Source organism: Globicephala melas, chromosome X (assembly GCF_963455315.2).
Source record: "Globicephala melas chromosome X, mGloMel1.2, whole genome shotgun sequence".
NCBI lineage: Eukaryota > Metazoa > Chordata > Mammalia > Artiodactyla > Delphinidae > Globicephala > Globicephala melas.
In genome coordinates, this window is record NC_083335.1 from 105,856,823 (window position 1) to 105,873,784 (window position 16,962).

Consider the following 16,962-nt stretch of genomic DNA (forward strand, 5'->3'; position numbering starts at 1 on the left):
AGGCAGACCTCGGAGACACTGCGGGCTCACTTCCAGACCGCCACGATAAAGCGAATATCACAATAAAGCAAGTAACACGAATTGTTTGGTTTCCCAGTGTATATAAAAGTTATGTTCACACTATGCTGTATTCTATTAAGTGTGAAATGGCATTACGTCTAAGAAACGTACATACCTTAATTAAAAATACTATATTGCTAAAAGACGCTAACCACCATCTGAGCCTTCAGCAAGTTGCAGCGGTAACATCCAGGATCGCTGATCATAGATCACCATAACAAATACAATAACAATGAGAAAGTTTGAAATATCGCGAGAATTACCTGAATTGTGACACAGAGACACAAAGTGAGCAAATGCCGTTGGAAAAATGGCCCCGATAGACTTGCTTGATGCAGGGTTGCCACAAAGCTTCAATTAGTCAAGACGCAATAAAACGATTTACACCTGTATGGCCAATTTCAAATATACACCAAAGTAGAGAGAAGAAGAACAATGAGCCTCCATATACCCATCACCCAGCTCATGGTCGCTCTGGTCTCATCTGTGCCAAGGAGACCCCAAAGCCAGACAGGGAGGAGGAGTGACCGGAAAAGGAAAGAGCTGATGGTGCATCTCCGCTCTCGAATTCCCTCAGATTCCAAGCTCCTCAGGGTACACGTGGGTTAGGTGAGTTTTAATTCATTGCTGGGATGGCTAGTGCCTCTGCATCGCCATTTTTGAATACAATTAGCAAACGGCTGACCCTTGTTTTCCAGTGACCACTTGACCTCTACCTGCAAGCCCAGGCCCAGGTGACCGCAGATAGTGAGGATTCCTGGGAGCTCTGCACAGCACATGGAACCAGTGTCACCTCTCCCACTCCAACCCTGTGCTCTGATGATCGGCTCCTGCCTTATCTCCAGAGGTACTCTGGTATCCAGATCATGCCTGACGCTCTGTCTCTAGGATCTGCTTTGCTCTTCCGTCCAGAACTGCGCTGATCAACACCATACCATAGGCAGCTGCTGACTACTTGAAACATGGCTAGTGAGACTGAGGAAGAAACTTTTATTTAATTTTAACTAATTTAAATTTAAAAACTGGTACTTAGGGCTTCCCTGGTGGAGCAGTAGTTAAGAATCCATCTGCCAACGCAGGGGACATGGGTTTGAGCCCTGGTCTGGAAAGATCCCACATGCTGTGGAGCAGCTAAGCCCGTGCACCACAACTACTGAGCCTGCACTCTAGAGCCCACGAGCCACAACTACTGAGCCCGTGAGCCACAACTACTGAGCCCATGAGCCACAACTACTGAGCCCGTGAGCCACAACTACTGAGCCCATGAGCCACAACTACTGAGCCCATGAGCCACAACTACTGAAGCCTGCACGCCTAGAGCCCATGCTCTGCAACAAGAGAAGCCACCACAATGAGAAGCCCGTGCACTGCAACGAAGAGTAGCCCCTGCTCACCACAACTAGAGAAAGCCCGCGTGCAGCAACGAAGACCCAACATAGCCAAAAATAAATTAATTAAATTAAATTTTTAAAAAAACTGGTACTTAATTCAATTTTTGGAAAACTACATTTGGAAGAAGAATCTACATTTTCAACTGTAAATTTTATGTAAAAATCTAAATACAGATCCAGGATTTCTGATGAAAATTTTGCATCCGAATTTAGACAGGCTGGAAATGTCTCGACTTTGAAGGTTTAGTAAAAATAAAAGAATATAAAATGTCTAAGAATTTTAAAATATTGATTACATGTGGAAGTGATAATCCTCTGGATATATCTGGTTAGATAAATTACTAAAGGTAAGTTCTCCTGCTTCCTTTTACTTATTATTAAAATGTGGCTAGTAGAAAATTTTAAACATACAGAACTCACAATCTTTCTTTCGGACAGTGCTGACCTAGAACCAGTGTCCTCTCTTCACTTGATACTGTCCTCGAGGAATATAATCCTGAACCCAAAGCCCCATCCTGTGACCAGGGCCCCAACTCTCTGAAACAGGTTAGGCTGTACCGGCTCCACCTGGATTTTCCTGGATGATCGTCACCTGGATCAGTTTCTCTGCTGTCTCTTGGAGAATTCTGAGGCCAGCCGCTTTCACACAACCACCTCACTAAGTCGTGAAGACACAGCCTGCAGGAAACTAATTTCAGATGAAGTGCATGGATCTGACCTGGCGTAGGGGAGAGACTCCAGGTTCTCATGATACTAAAATCAGTGAAAAGTATATTCACATAACACAGACAGCTAATATGCTCAGAAGGGATCCTGTATCACGTACCAACCTTGGTGAGGATTAGTACGAGAAAATAAAGACCACCAAATCGTAATCTGAAACAAAGCTGCATTTATTTGCTTGCCTGGGAAGGGAGCACAACGTCAGCTGGTCTCTCCGTGTAGTATCTGAAAGGATGAGAGTGAGGACAAAAAGGGAGAAGGTACACAAAATCTAGTGAGACTCAGAGTTCACTTGTCTGGTTGGCTCCCAAGGCTGAGTATAAACTCCTCTTTGCAATTGGTCATTGCACTGGTCTTCTTTGCAATTGGTCACTTCTTCAAAGTGCAGGCACCGTTCCTAAAGATGTCCAGGGTGGGCTACATAAAGCTCCAATGGGCTCAGTGTCACTCCGCTGGCATATCTGCCATGTTGGCTTTCCTTAACAGGATCGGTAGCACGTTAGTACAGCCGGGTTAATGCAGTAAGAATCACCGGTTACCTGCCTCTTCACTCACCTCTTTTGGAACTGCCAAACTTCCTCTTTTTGGTTAGGGCAAAAGGCAGGGAAACATACATGTGTACTTGGGAAAAATACTTTTATATACACAGGTTGTCCTTCAAAGTTGTAAGAACGAAATACGAGAGGCCTCCAGATACTTGTACAGAACTGTTCATAGCCCCAATATACACAATGGCAAAAGGTGGGAACAACTCAAATGTACATCAACAGATGATGGATAAACAAGATGTGGCGCACACAAACCAGGGAATGTTCCTCAGCCCCGAAAAGGAATGAAGCGCCGACACGTGTGACGATGTGGACGAGCCTCGGAAACATTACGCCAAGCGAAAGGGGCCACACAGAAGAGGTCACGTCGTCTCTGGTTCCATTTTGAGGAAAAATCGAGATGGGGGAGTCTGTAGAGACAGAACGCAAATCGGTGGTTTCCTGGGCTGGGGGAGAGGAAGCTGGGAAGTGAGTGCTGAGTGGGTACAGAGATTTCTCTCGGGCGATGAAAATGTTTTGGAAGCAGACAGAGGCTGTGGTCGCACCACATTCTAAATGCAGTAAATGCCAATGAATTGTACACTTTAAAATGGTTGATCCTTATGTCAATTATACCACAGTAAGAAACGGAAACAGAAAACTTCAGGGGTCTTCTGAGCCCCACTGAAACGAGAAAGAAGGTAAAAAGAGATGAGGAAGCAGGGACAGCTGACCAGTTGGTGACCACTCAGGGGAGAGGGACTCCACTTCAGAATGTACCAAAGTTGAAAACACTTGAAAGACAAACCCATTTCCAGATGTTTAGATATTTACCTTCTGCAAATAACCCTGGGTTCTCAAAAATGTAAACGGTTTTATAAAGAGAGAAGACAACATCCCCCTTTCACAGCCAGCGACTGCAGCCTAGAGGAGAACAGCTGGGCTCTGGGGGTGGGGGGCACCTTCTAAAGGGCTGGGGACATCCACGCAAGCAAGGGCCCCTAAAGCATGCTGCGCACTGGGAGGTATCCCATGGCCTCAATAGCAAGATGACAAGCATCAAGTTTTGGTAGCGTTAGCTTGTTTTTGTTTTTTTCCCAAACCAAATGTATAAAAATTGCATTTCAGACACTGGTGCAAAAAGCTTTTAAACTAAATAAACAAATAGGAAAGTGCACTCTCTTCCGAAGGACGTTTCTAATCCTTCGTAGGCCGCGGCAGTATATCGTAGGTACACTGAAAGCACCTATAAACAGCTACAACCTTCCTGTGGCACGCTAACATGGATGGACCTCGAGGACAGGACACTAAGTGAAATGAGCCCGTCACGAAAGACAAATCCTGTACGATCCCACTTCTACGAAGTATCTAAAGCAGTCACACTCAGAGACACAGAAAATAGAGGGGTGGGGGCCAGGGCTGGGGCGAGGGAAACAGGGAGCTGGTGCTCACGGGGATAAAGCTTCACTTTTGCCCGAAGAAAACAACCCTAGAGATCTGCTGTACAGCAACGACAGAAGTCCACTTAACACTACCGAGCTGTACACGTAGAAGGGTGACGCTGCTACAGTTATGCGTTAGTAGCATCTCGTTAGAATAATACTAATTTTGACTTGACTGGTGTTGCAGTTTTATTGCTTGAGAGAAATTACAGGCTTCAGGAGTTTAAACTGACCCTAGTTTGGATGTGGATACACTTGAGAACATCGCAATAAAAACAACTGTCAACAGCCACCGCCCAAGCGATGGCTTCGGCGAAACCCTGCCAGTTTAGTAAAGCACTTCCCCGTCTCTGTGTAAAAATCATGGGCTTGTGCCTCTGCAGAAAGTTTGTACGTCTAACAACGTAAAAGAGCGACACATTAAAACAAAACCCAAATGCGGGTGAAACTCGAAATGCACTCGGTCGCTGCTCTTGTGTTTTCTTAAGGAGAGAAAATCAGCCAGGCCTCAGGGCTTGGGAACGGCTGGCGGGCCTCTATCCGCGGTCCCCGCGGCCTGGCTGCTGGGCTGCGGGCCCCGAGGGCAAGGCGCGGCGGCGCGGCGGCGCACGTGCACGCTGAACTGCAACTGCGGCCGCGGGGCCGCCAAGGCCCAGCCCGTCTGCTGCAGGGGACTCAGCACGGGGCTGCTCAGGCCAGAGCCCGGCGGGGACAACACGAGCACCTGGGGCGGCTGGAAGCCGTCCTCTGCACCGAGGTGAACAACCACGGCTTCCTCGGCACGCACGACCGTGTTGGGAACGGCGGCGCCCTGTGAACCTGAAGCCTGTGCCCCCGGATCCTGTACCCCCAGACCCTGTGCCCCCGGAACCTGTGCCTCCGGACCCTGTGCCCCCGGAACCTGTGCCCCCGGATCCTGTACCCCCGGAACCTGTGCTCCCGGACCCTGTGCCCCCGGAACCTGTGCCCCCGGAACCTGTGCCCCCGGATCCTGTACCCCCGGAACCTGTGCCTCCGGACCCTGTGCCCTCGGACCCCGTGACCCCAGTCCTTGGGACGCCGGCAGCCGAGGAGGCGGGGCGCAGGGCCACTGCAGGGGAAGCAGCTGGGGGAGGCGCGGCTGCGGGGCCGGCTGCTGGCTGCTGCACAGGAGCGAACCGCGGGGCAGCTGCACCACAGGAAAGGGTCTGAGATCCGAAGCGTTTTTCTCTGGAGGAGGAGGAGGCTGCGGCGGCGGCGGCGGCGGCGGCGGCAGAGCTCCTGCGGGCAGGTGGCCCGGCTGGATTCCCCTGGGAGCTGGGGCTCTGGTGGCACAGCTTCTCCCCGAGGCCTGGCCTCCACGTCTGGGGCCCACTTCTCTGATGACCTTCAGGCCAACGGAGATGACCGTGACCCGGGAGACCGAGGTCGTCTGTGATGAGCCCGCAGTGGACAGGGCGGTGGCAGGAAGCGTGCTAACTGGGCTCTGCTCCACAGAGGATTTCTGGGAAAGAGCTGGTGGCTTAGGAGCAGGGCCAGGAGATGCACGTGCCTGAGAGCTGCCTGCCTGCTGTGAAGTGAGACTCTCACCCCAGGAGCTCCTTCCTGAGTGCCAAGGAAGTCGCATGGGTGGAGGTGGATGTGTGGCTCCGCTGTCGGGCACTGAAGACTGAACCCACCCAGTCTTAGGCTGTTCTGGTTCTTTCCCTGGAGAAGGTTGCCTGAGACCGGCTGAGCCACTGGAGCTGTGTGACATCTGCACTGGACACTGGGTGCTCTCCTGGACCGACTCCTCGGGCCGACTGACCACTCTCCCAGCATCAGACTCTGCCCCGGGCGGGAAACTGTAGGGATGGTCATCTGCGAAGGAGTGGGGGGGAGACAGCTGTCTCTCCCACGTGGCTTCTGTACCGGACCCTTTTCCAGAGGCAAGTGAATTATCAGTCAGCTGCCTGACGGTCAGCCTTGTTGCCTGGGACTGGTAGCCAGCGTCACCTCCAAATGCAAGATCACCTTGTACCTCATGCACTGGCCAGACTGTTGGTTGTGAGTCATCACATCCGACAGACTTCTTCCCTTTAGCATATTTCTCCATGTCCACTTCAGAAGGTACAGCCAAGTCACAGCGTCTCTGTTTCCACATATCTACACAACTTCCTGCTTTAAAAGTTTTGAGGCCGTAATTCCCACCTGTTTTACTTTCTCTTATTCTTTTGCAGGAAGTCAGGGCTCTTAGCTCAGGAGAAGGTGGACGAGACAGCTCCTGCTGCCGATTCAGAGAGGCCATAGAGTACCTCTTGAAGTTCCTTTTCATGGGAAGAGTGTTCATCTTTTGTTTGTTATAGAGCAGTCTGTTTGCAGTGCACGCTACTGATACAGAAGGGTCTAGACACAGTGGTTCAGCTGTAGCTAAGATCAGTTGGCTCTCAAGCAAAAGTTTGTCCTCCTGGGTCCAATTCTGGTTATCGCTGGCTATGGCCTCTACATCCCAGGCTAAAGTCTGCATCGTGGGACGTAAGAGAATATGCCTGCTTTGGTAATGGGGAGCTTCCCTGTCGCTGGACTGCCTGTAGTCCCGTATTTCTGCTATCACACACCCGTGATGAAAAACGTTAACCTGAGACTTTTCCAGGAGACCCACTAAAACAGGAGGTAATTCTTCTGCATCCAAGTATTCGAGCAATTCCCCTTCTTCATAGGGCAGTCGGATGATCTCCGAAGATGATCCATTTTCCCCCTTGAGCATCAGCGAATAGCCCTCCTTTCCTGGGTACAGGTTGACCACCAAACACGGCAACGACTCTCTCCTAAGAAGCTTCTCTAACAGGTTCACGTTGCTTGTTAATTCCTCCGTAACCTCAGGCTCTTTTTCACATTCTTCAACATAAATGTCATAAAGTTTTTCATAGAGAGACTTCTCCCCATTAGATGGGTATTTCCTTTCCGGAGGTCTCTGTCGGGCACTTGCAATGATATACTCCGCACGATCCAAAGCTCGTTCTAGAGCCTGCTCCATTGCGGTACAAAATGGGGGCCCTAATGGAAGAGAAAATGTAAGTGAGCGGATGAACCGGGTGAAAACCCTGTCTGCAGTATCGACGAGCATTCTTGCAAACGCGGCCACTCCACAGTGGCGCGACCAGCCTCACCTCCAAAAGGACACCAAGACACCCGCCCCCGAAGAAGCAGCGCGCAAAATACCTGCGATTTAGGGAAAGACCTAAAGGCGTGCAAGCGGCCACCGCGCTGGATCTCGCTCGCCTCGCGTGGCAGCAGATGACCCGGATGTGAATGTAAGCGATTCTCCGCCCTCCACGCCCCCCACCCCCGCACATCCCCCCGAAGGCGCGCGCATCCGTGCGTCCGCCTGCGCAGATCATAGGCTCAGGCGTCATCCTTCTATTGCCTCTTGGGCACAGGCCCGCCCCCTTCACTTCTGGTTTTGGGGTCTGCACTTCCACCAAGGGCTGGGCTTCGCCACACCTTCTTTTCTTATAACCTTGAAAAGCACAAGCAGCCAACAAAATAAAAATCTATCATTTTTCGGTGCGGCTTTAATACGCACCAATTTGCGTGGTACTGCAGTTGCCGGGAAGGTCATGAAAGGTGGTCATTTCTTGGCGATCACTTCACCAAGCATTATTCACTGTTTTGGGAATGTCTTGTTTGTTCCCAGTGGCAGGACTGCTCCTGCTCCTGGTGTCCATCGCCAATTTAACACACCCAAAGAGTCCCCATATAGGGCTTCCCTGGTGGCGCAGTGGTTGGGGGTCTGCCTGCCGATGCAGGGGACACGGGTTTCGTGCCCCGGTCCGGGAAGATCCCACGTGCCGCGGAGCGGCTGGGCCCGTGAGCCATGGCCGCTGGGCCTGCGCGTCCGGAGCCTGTGCTCCGCAGTGGGAGAGGCCACAGCAGTGAGAGGCCCGCGTACCGCAAAACAGAACAAAACAAAACAAAAAAGAGTCCCCATACATAGCTCTTGCCTACATGCAGGCTCGCTGTATTCGGTGCAAGCATCAGAATTCTTCATTGATTCTTCCAGTGATCTCCTGCCTAATGGTGTTCATAGAGATGTGCACGTAACATGACATTCTTTTACAGAAGTACTTACCTTTTATTTCTCTAGGTATTTCAGAAAGGGCTTTATAGTCTCTTTCAAAGTGTGTGGTAGGTACCTTATATCGTCTAAGAATTCCATTCAGGATTGTTCGTTTTAAAAGGTGGTTTGCATCTGATAGGTTTGAGAACTGTTGTTCCAGGTGACGGCAGTACAGTTTAAATGGTTACTCTAACTGTAGACCATAGCTACAGTCCTAGTGGTGGTTTGGAGTGGTATGATTGAGTCCTAGGTAATTTATGGGCCATTGTTTTCCATTAATATTGTTGCCTTGCAATCTGCCAGCCTTTTTGGACAGGTTTTCTCTGTTTTCTGTTTTCAAGAATCTCTTGATGTTTAGGTGTAGACATAATGATAATACAATATTCATAGTGAAGTCACAAATGAGAAGAATCCAAGATAAACTGGTGAAATTCCTGAATTACAGACTACTATAAAATAAATGTGTTTTTCTAACCAATAGCAATTATGATAATTACATATTACAGTAGATACAGTCTACTGAAATAGGATTAAAAACTCCTTGACTAAGAGTTCCTTAAACATGTCCCTCGTTCAGCAATAGACAAGAATAATTTTCTCCTGGCATATCAGTTGTCTTTGGGCAAATGTATACAGTCGTCCCTCGGTATCAGCGGGTGATTGGTTCCAGGACACCCGCCCGCCCCCGCAAGGATGCTAAAATCCTCAGATGCTCAAGTCCTTACAGTAGGCCCTCCATGTCCCCATCCCTGGTTCTCCCTCTGCAGATCTGATTATATTTGATCCGTGGTGGGTTGAAACCGCAAATGCGGAACCCGCGGATATGAAAGGCCAATGTGAATACTTGTGGATGCCTCGGGGGGGCTTGAAATCGGTTTAGTTTCTTAGCTCCTTAAAAGCATCCTTCCCTGTCTCTCTCTTTTCCCCTCCACATGCCCACCTTTAGGCTAAGCGTAAGACTGGATAGTTAAACCATAGTTTGCTATCCAGTCATCCAAATAGCCAACTTTAATCAAGCCCAACTGAATGAGGTGAACAGGAGCTCTGACCCTCACTCAAAGCACTGCCTATCCTTCCAACTTGAACAGATGAACTTAGCTGCCTGCCGGCCTCTTGCAGGCTTCTCACCAACCATGATCCCCTTCACCTTCTGTCCTCAGGAATTTGCTGTGTGTTGGGTCTGGAGAAGTACCAGTCTGGGACAGTATTCCGTTTAGGTGGAGAGGCTAATTAGAAAGGGAAAGCTCTGCTTTCTTGGGGATCTGAGGTAGATTCTGTTGGAGGGGAAGTGGCACAGTGGACCTGTGTTGGAGTCAGGTTATCCTTCTAAAAAGTAAAGTCCAGGATTTCTGGGGGCTGCTCCCAGCCTGCAGACCAGGCCTGGTAGCTTCTCAGCATGACAGAGGAGGAGGGCTGGGGCTAGGGTGAGGCAAGCAGGAGCCCAGGGTGTAGGGTGCAAGGAGACAGCCACCCTCGGCTTGTGCAGGTCCCAACAGGGCCGGCGCCCTGGGTGCCTGGCTTGCTCACCTTGCCCCAGCCCCGCAGACAAGGCCCCTCACCACCTGGCGCCTGTCTGCTCCCCACCTCTTTCCTCTCCTCTCTTTCCTTTGCTTTCTGTGCTCTGAGCATAGTCACCGGGCACCGACAGGCCCACCCCTTCAGGGCTCTGTGCCCTCTCTGCTTAGTCACCTGCCAATCTCCACCCATCACCTCAAATATCCCTTCCTGACTTCCAAGGAGCTCGCCTCCTCGTCTCTGCTGTTCTGCCAAAGCACACGTACCACACGCCGTATCAGAGCCAGGCTTCGCATCGGAAGGGAATCGAGCGTGTGTTTGCACCGTTCTCCACACCCAGCCTCTGGATTCTCTGAGGGCAGACACGATGCCTTTTCCGTCTTTGTCTGGTCACCAACTTGGTCATCACTTGGCACAAGAACGAAGGAACGATTGACCCCCTGCTCTAGTTACTTTACTTCAAGACTCGTGTGAAGAAACATTTCGTCCCCTCTTTAGCGGTGAGAAAGGCGTCCCGAGCCGGGTCTTCTGAGCGTCGTGCTGTAGTGCGCCAGGGCGTCTGAGCCTCGGCACTAGTGACATTTGTGAGGGGGCGTGTTCCTGTGCACCGTAGGGTGTTTAGCAGCACCCCTGGCCTTCCCCACTAGACGCCAACAGCACTCATCCCCCGTTGTGGTAACCCAGAACGGCTCTAGATATTGCCCAAGAGGCCTTGCGGGGGCAAAATCATCCCCCTGGTGAGGAACCCCTCCACTACCCTGCTCTGTAAGCCATGAGCTTGATCCAAATGCAGCCCCTAAGCTGACATCCCCGGGCACCCCTCTCTCAGTAGAGAGGTGCATCTGCCCACTCTGTCATGGGATGGGCGAGATGCTCAGTTGTGGTCCTGACTGTGTCTTCGGTTGGGCTCCCCAGAAGCAAACCCTGACAAGAGGATTCGCGTGCAAGGAGTTTATTTGGGAGCTCATCCCGAGAGACACCGGTCAGGGGAAGGGCAGCTCAGTCAGGGATGGGGAAGAAGGTGATCAAAGGCACAGTCATGAGCAGAAGGCCGCTGTGGACAACCGGTCCCTGCTGGGGCCCTTTGGGAGACAGTACGGAGCAAGCTCAGGTTGTTCTACCCTAGAGGCAAGGAAGCTGGGCTGTTTCTCCATCCACTCCTCTCTCTCATTTGACTGACGACAGTCCTGAGGGCATTATTTCCCATCACTCTGGGTTGCCACATGTGAGAGCCACCCATGCTCCTGTGGCCTGGGTGCCCTCAGAGAGAGCGTCAGGAGTGCTTGCAGTAATACTCAGTCCTCGTGTACAGGATGGCAAGTACCTCGGGGAGATGGGCAGGGCCCCGGCAGCATGGGCTACACCTGTGGCTGAAGAGCCATGGAAGAATGCGGCCATTCACTCTTGGTGATGGAGACAGTGTGCTCTGTAATATAGGTGGGCGTGTGGAGACGTGAAATTGTACTCCATCCAAGTGGACGGGGCGATTTCACGTGAGGTTTTTGTCAGCTACTACAGCCCACGATGCCAACAGTGGAGAGTGTGGCCCACGCCTTACTCTTCCCCGGGAGGACCCCCAAGGCAGTCTGGCCACACGTGCGCTGGGTGAGGCTCTGTCCCTGGCTGTGCGTGTATTCCGGTGAGCTTTAGCTGGCCAGACAGTGCTTACCATGGCTCAGCACCCCCTGCACTTGAGCTCCCTAATTGCCTGCTCTTTCCACAGCACGAGGTTTTTTGAAAATGTTCTCAGTGCACACCATCTTTGGAGCCTTCTGAGCACATCAACGAGCACACTGGCTGATTCTAAGGAGTCCAACTGCTGCCGTCCCCTACAGCAGCTCGACAGAGATGCACATGCTGAGAAAACCCATGGCCAGAAAAGACATGCTAGAGGAGGCAGAGAACTGAATTAATTACAAGATAATTAACCTAATTTACAGTAGTCAACTGGTTTGTTACACATTCACTGAGTGGAGCATGAAATTTGTTTTAGTTATAATATACATAGAGTAACAGTTACCATTTTCAGTGTACAGTGCCGGGAGTTTTGAAAAATTTTGTCAACCATGCAGCTGTCATGCAACTGTTCCGTCATGCAAAAAAATTCCCTCGTCCATATTTGGAGTCAATTCCTCCCTCACCCAGAGTTCCTAGCAACCATCAATGTTTTTGTGCCTATATATCACCTTTTCCAGAATGTCACATAAATAGAGTCATAAGTCATATAGCTTTGGGAACCGGCTTCCTTAACATACCTACATTTAAGGCTCATCCATGTTGTTTCTTTTATTATTAGTTTGTTCCTTCTTATTGCTGCATAGTATTCCATCGTGTGGTGGTACCAGCGTTTGCTTACCCATTTAACAGTTAAAAGATATTCTGGTCGTTTCCACTTTGGGGTGATTATGAACAAAGTCAGTGTAAACATTTGCAAATAAGATTTCCTGTGAACATAAGTTTTCATTTCACTTGCGTAAATATCCAGGCATGGCAATGTTGGGTCACGTGGTAAGTGTGCATTTAACTTTATAAGAAACAGTCAAACTGTTTTTTAAAGTGGTTGTACCATTTTGTGTCCCCAACAGCAATGTTTAGAGTCTCGGCCACATCCTTGCCAGCACTTGGTATTGACAGGTTCGTTTTGTTTAAAAGCATTCTAATAGGTGTCTAGTGTATTTCATTGTGGTTTTAGCTTCTATTTCCCTAATGACTAGTGATACTGAGTACCATTTCCTGAGCTTATTTCCATTTATATGTTTGTTGATGTGTTTCTTCAAATAGTTTGCCTATTCTTTATTGGGTTGTTTTCTTATCATTGAGGTTTGAGAGTCCTTATACGATCTGGATACAAGTCGTTTAGGAGATACGTGTTTTGCAAACATTTCCTCCCAGTCTGTAGCTTGTCTTTTCATTCTCCTAACAGTGCCTTTTGAAGAGCAGAATTTCTTAATTTTTACGAAGTCCAATTGATCACTTTTTTCTTTTCTAGGTTATGCTTTTTGTATCAGATCTAAGTAATCTTTGCCTAACCCAAGGTCACAAAGCTATTCTCCTGGGACTTCCCTGGTGGTGCAGTGGATAAGACTCTGTGCTCCTAATACAGGGGGCCCAGGTTTGATCCCTGGTCAGGGAACTAGATCCCACGTGCATACTGCAACTTGAGTTCGCATGCCACAACTAAGGAGCTCGCCTGCCACACCTAAGACCCCAGGCAACCAAATAAATATTTTATTTTTTAAAAAGGGTATTCTCCTATTTTCTTCTAGATATTTTATAGCAGTAAGCTTTATATTTAGGTTTATTATCCACTTTGAGTTCATTTTTGTATAAGGTGTCAGGTATAAGTCAAGGTTCATTTTTTACATATGGATGTCCAAGTGTCCCAGTATCATTTGTTGAAGAGATTGTCCTTTCACCGTTGAACTGCCTTCCCACCTTTGCAAAAAATCAATTGACCATATATGTGAAGCCCTATTTCTGAACTGTCAATTCTGGTCCACTGATCTATTTGTCTATCTCTGTGCCAATACCACTGTGTCTTAATTACGGTAGCTTTATAATAAATTTTGACACCAGGTAGTGATAAAGCTCCAACTTTGTTCTTCTTTTGCACAGTAATTTTGGCAATCCTAGTCCTTTTGTCTTTTCATACATTTTAGAATCATCTTGCCAATTTCTACAGATTGTCAGGTCTAAACTGTAGTTCCACTAATTATCTGTGTGCCCTTGAGCAAGTTACTTGATTCTCTTGTGCCCCTGTTTCTTCATTTATAAATTGGGTTGTTGATGATGATGATGGCTACTTCGTTTAATTGTTTTGAAGTTTAAGTGACATAACCCATATACACCATATCCGTAGAAAAATGCCTGGGACATAGTGAGAACTCATTAACGGTTAGCCATTTTTTGCCTCACCACCACCCTTCCGATTGCCTTTTCTTTTATTTCTTTAAGACAGTGGGGCCCCATGGTGAGGACAATGGACTGGAATAGGGTGAGACTGATGGCAGGAAAAACAGGTTTGGAAGTGACTGCAATATCCCAGTGGCAACTGATGAGGTCAATGTTAGTGAAGATGTGAAGGAAATACTTGAATCACTTCTCAGGTAGATTGAGCAGGGCTTGATAAGTAATTGGTTATAGGAGTTGAAAACAAGGAAAGTTGAATTTGACTCAGAATCGCTAGCTTTAAGAGATTGAGTGGCTTGTGGCAACTTACATGGTATCACATATAATTCACAATCTTTTGGGGGGGGTCAAGACTGTAGCAAGTTGGGGAATGGTGGCCTTCTTTAGACTGTAAACTGCCACAAGAGCAGGGACTGCTATTTTTGCTCACTACTGCTTACCTACGGCATAGCTACAATGCCTTGCTAGGTACTCACAGTAGACAGAATAATGCGCCCCCCCAGAGATGTCCAATCCTACTCTTTGGAACCAGTGACTATGTTACCTTCCAGTGCAAAAGAGACTTTGAGGGTATGATTAAGCTATGGAGCCTGAGATGAGGATAGTATCCTTGACCCTCTGGGTGGGCCCAATATAATCACATGGGTCCTTCTAGGGGAAGGAGGGAGGGAGGAAAGTCAGAGAGAGAGAGAGAGAGAGAGAGGAGATTGAAAGACGCTTCGCTGCTGGCCTTGAAGATGGAAGAAAGAGCTATAAGCCAAGGAATGCAGATGGCCTCTAGGAGCTGGAAAAGGCCAGGAAACAAATCCTCCCTAGAGTCTCCAAAAAGGAATGCAGCTTTGTCAACACCTTAATTTTTTCTTAGTGAGATCGATTTCAGACTTCTGCATTCCAGAAATATAAGATTATACATTTGTGTTGTTTTAAGCCACTACATTTGTGGTAATTTATTATAGCAGCACTAGAAAATGAATATATGTTTTATGTGATAGTGTTGAAAAATCGTGAAGACCTGTATACTGCTGCCTGTAGTTTACTGAATCCAGGTTTGTAGAACCTCATTCCTCTCTAACAGGAGTACCACCTGGTTGTCTAATATCTGATTAAAATCGAGGGGGAAAAAAGATGTACGAAAAAGATGCATGCAGCCTTTCCCAGAACATCTACTGTCATCCTTTAATTTTATAAAATGCTTTGTTTCCAAGATCCCAAATGTCAGAAACAAGTAAGAGGCTTAGCGTCTTTGGGGAACGCAGAACGAACCCAACCAGAACAATATAGTGGTAGGAACTTAGGCTCTGAAACCAGGAAAAACCAAAACCAAGAGGCATATTTTGCTAACGGGGCTGTTTCCAAGTGCTTCTCCCAGGCCACTGCTGATTGCATCGTGGAGGAAGAGGCCACCAGCTCCCCATTTTCCTCTCAGAGGACTGCAGGGGAATGTTCCATTTCTGCAGGCCTTTTGGCCTGGTCACTTTCTCAGCACATACACTGCCAACCCCTTTCTGACCTCAGTTCACAGTTTACACTCAACAAATCCAGCTCCCTGCCCTGGGTGTAACCAGAGACAGGGATAACCCCATGACGTAAACCTAGATTATGTAAACTGAGTTTTTAATGTAAACAGAGATCACCTGTTCTTTAGCTCTGTTTAGCTTTATAGAATTACAGTGGCTAACAGTTGCCGTGTACGGAGTGTCTGCATGCCTTAATCTCTCAAAGCCTACTATAGTCTCAGTTTTACAGATGAGGAAATAGAGACCCAGAAGGTTTTAAAACTCGTCAAAGCTCAAATAATTAGAGCAAATCCAGGAATATATATGGTTTTTCCTAGAAGACAAACTTTATCTTTCCCCTGAAATTAAAATGTGCTGCCTAGAAGCCTTTGGGCTTCCTAACATTTATATGGAAAATGGCAGATACTCTATCTAGCAAGGACTTTAGGAATCATAGCATCTATTTTTTTTCCCTATTTCTAATTCTTCCCAAGGTGAAGCATTTATTCAGGTGAGGCTTACAGTCCATCAGAGCCTCAATTAGCAGAACTTCAAGACACTGGAAAGGGGAACATCACAAGAAAATGAGCAGATCCAAAATGTATTCATTCCCAGGAGACTTATAATGAAAACAACATTCAGGATCAGGATCTGGAAGCAAAGCAAGATCGGCATCATCATACAAAAACTCAGTTACAGAGCTTCCCTGGTGGCGCAGTGGCTGAGAGTCCGCCTGCCGAGGCAGGGGACACGGGTTCGTGCCCCAGTCCGGGAAGATCCCACGTGCCGCGGAGCGGCTGGGCCCGTGAGCCATGGCCACTGAGCCTGCGCGTCCGGAGCCTGTGCTCTGCAACGGGAGAGGCCACAGCAGTGAGAGGCCCGCGTACCGCAAAAAACCCCTCTCCCCCCCAAAAAACTCAGTTACATCCACTATACCATACCTGCTGAGGTCAGAAAGTGGGCTCCTGCTACCACTTGGAAGCCTTTCCAAGGACAAGGGCTAAAACCAAAACCTTTCTCATGGGAACCTACTGTATAGCATGGGGAACTCTGTTCAATACTCTGTAATGACCTATATGGGAATAGAATCTAAAAAAGAGTGTATAGATGTACGTGTATGACTGACTCACACTGCTGTAGAGCAGAGACTAATACAACATTGTAAATCAACTAGACTCCAATAAAAAATTAATTAAAAAAAAAAACCTTTTTCATTATCCACAACGCTCTAATCCCTAAGCCAGTCCATAGATTGCATGTTTTTACAAGAATTACCAAATATAGCTCAGAAAATGGAAAGTATGCTTGGTGCTCAGAAAAATAAAAATATATTTGTGTATATATATATATGTGTGTATATATTTTACAATTTTATAAATGCTAAAACTCCATATTTAAATATTATTTAAATAGCATATTTAATGCTATTTAATAGGTTTTGGTATATATATAATGTTAATTTTTGGTAACAGGTTTTGGTATATATAATGTTAATATTTATATAATACATGTATATATTAAAATTATGTGTATATTCAAGGTCACCACATTACCTTACCCAAAGAAGTCCCTATAGACAAAGTACCTCCGACTTAGTCATCCTACATTTTGAAAAGAGTAAAAACTTAATATATTTTTAAAAGAAAAAAAATTGTCATCAGATCCATTTTAATATGGCTGACTAATGTTACTAAATATATAACACTGTCTAATACTAAATTACAGTTGAAATGCATTACTAAGAAAAGATGATAACCCCAACTATAATTTTAGTTTTGTCATATATAAAAGCTAGATACGACTCCCGGCCTACATTTTTCT

The 16,962-nt window shown here is 47.5% G+C and overlaps 1 protein-coding gene and 1 pseudogene across 1 annotated transcript; one reads left to right on the forward strand and one right to left on the reverse strand.

Moving 5' to 3' along the window:
• Positions 1-4,651: 4,651 nt before the first annotated feature.
• On the reverse strand, positions 4,652-7,138 carry SUPT20HL1 (SUPT20H like 1). Its single transcript, XM_060292072.1, has 3 exons — positions 5,675-7,138; positions 5,045-5,432; positions 4,652-4,962 (listed from the first exon to the last, which is right to left on the reverse strand). Exons 1-3 carry the CDS (start codon positions 7,136-7,138, stop codon positions 4,652-4,654), a joined length of 2,163 nt encoding a protein of 720 aa, XP_060148055.1.
• Positions 7,139-10,606: 3,468 nt separating this feature from the next.
• Positions 10,607-16,962, forward strand: part of LOC132594475 (ferritin light chain pseudogene) — a 30,634-nt pseudogene continuing 24,278 nt past the window's right edge.

What these genes read in the sequence shown, in the direction of transcription:
- SUPT20HL1 (XM_060292072.1), bottom strand. Translation starts at nt 7,138, where the DNA reads ATGGAGCAGGCTCTAGAACGAGCTTTGGATCGTGCGGAGTATATCATT. An exon ending in AGCAGGCAGGCAGCTCTCAG is followed by an intron (nt 5,433 to 5,674) that starts GCACGTGCATCT and finishes CCCAGCTCCCAG; the next exon opens with GGGAATCCAGCCGGGCCACC. An exon ending in TACAGGATCCGGGGGCACAG is followed by an intron (nt 4,963 to 5,044) that starts GTTCCGGGGGCA and finishes CACAGGCTTCAG; the next exon opens with GTTCACAGGGCGCCGCCGTT.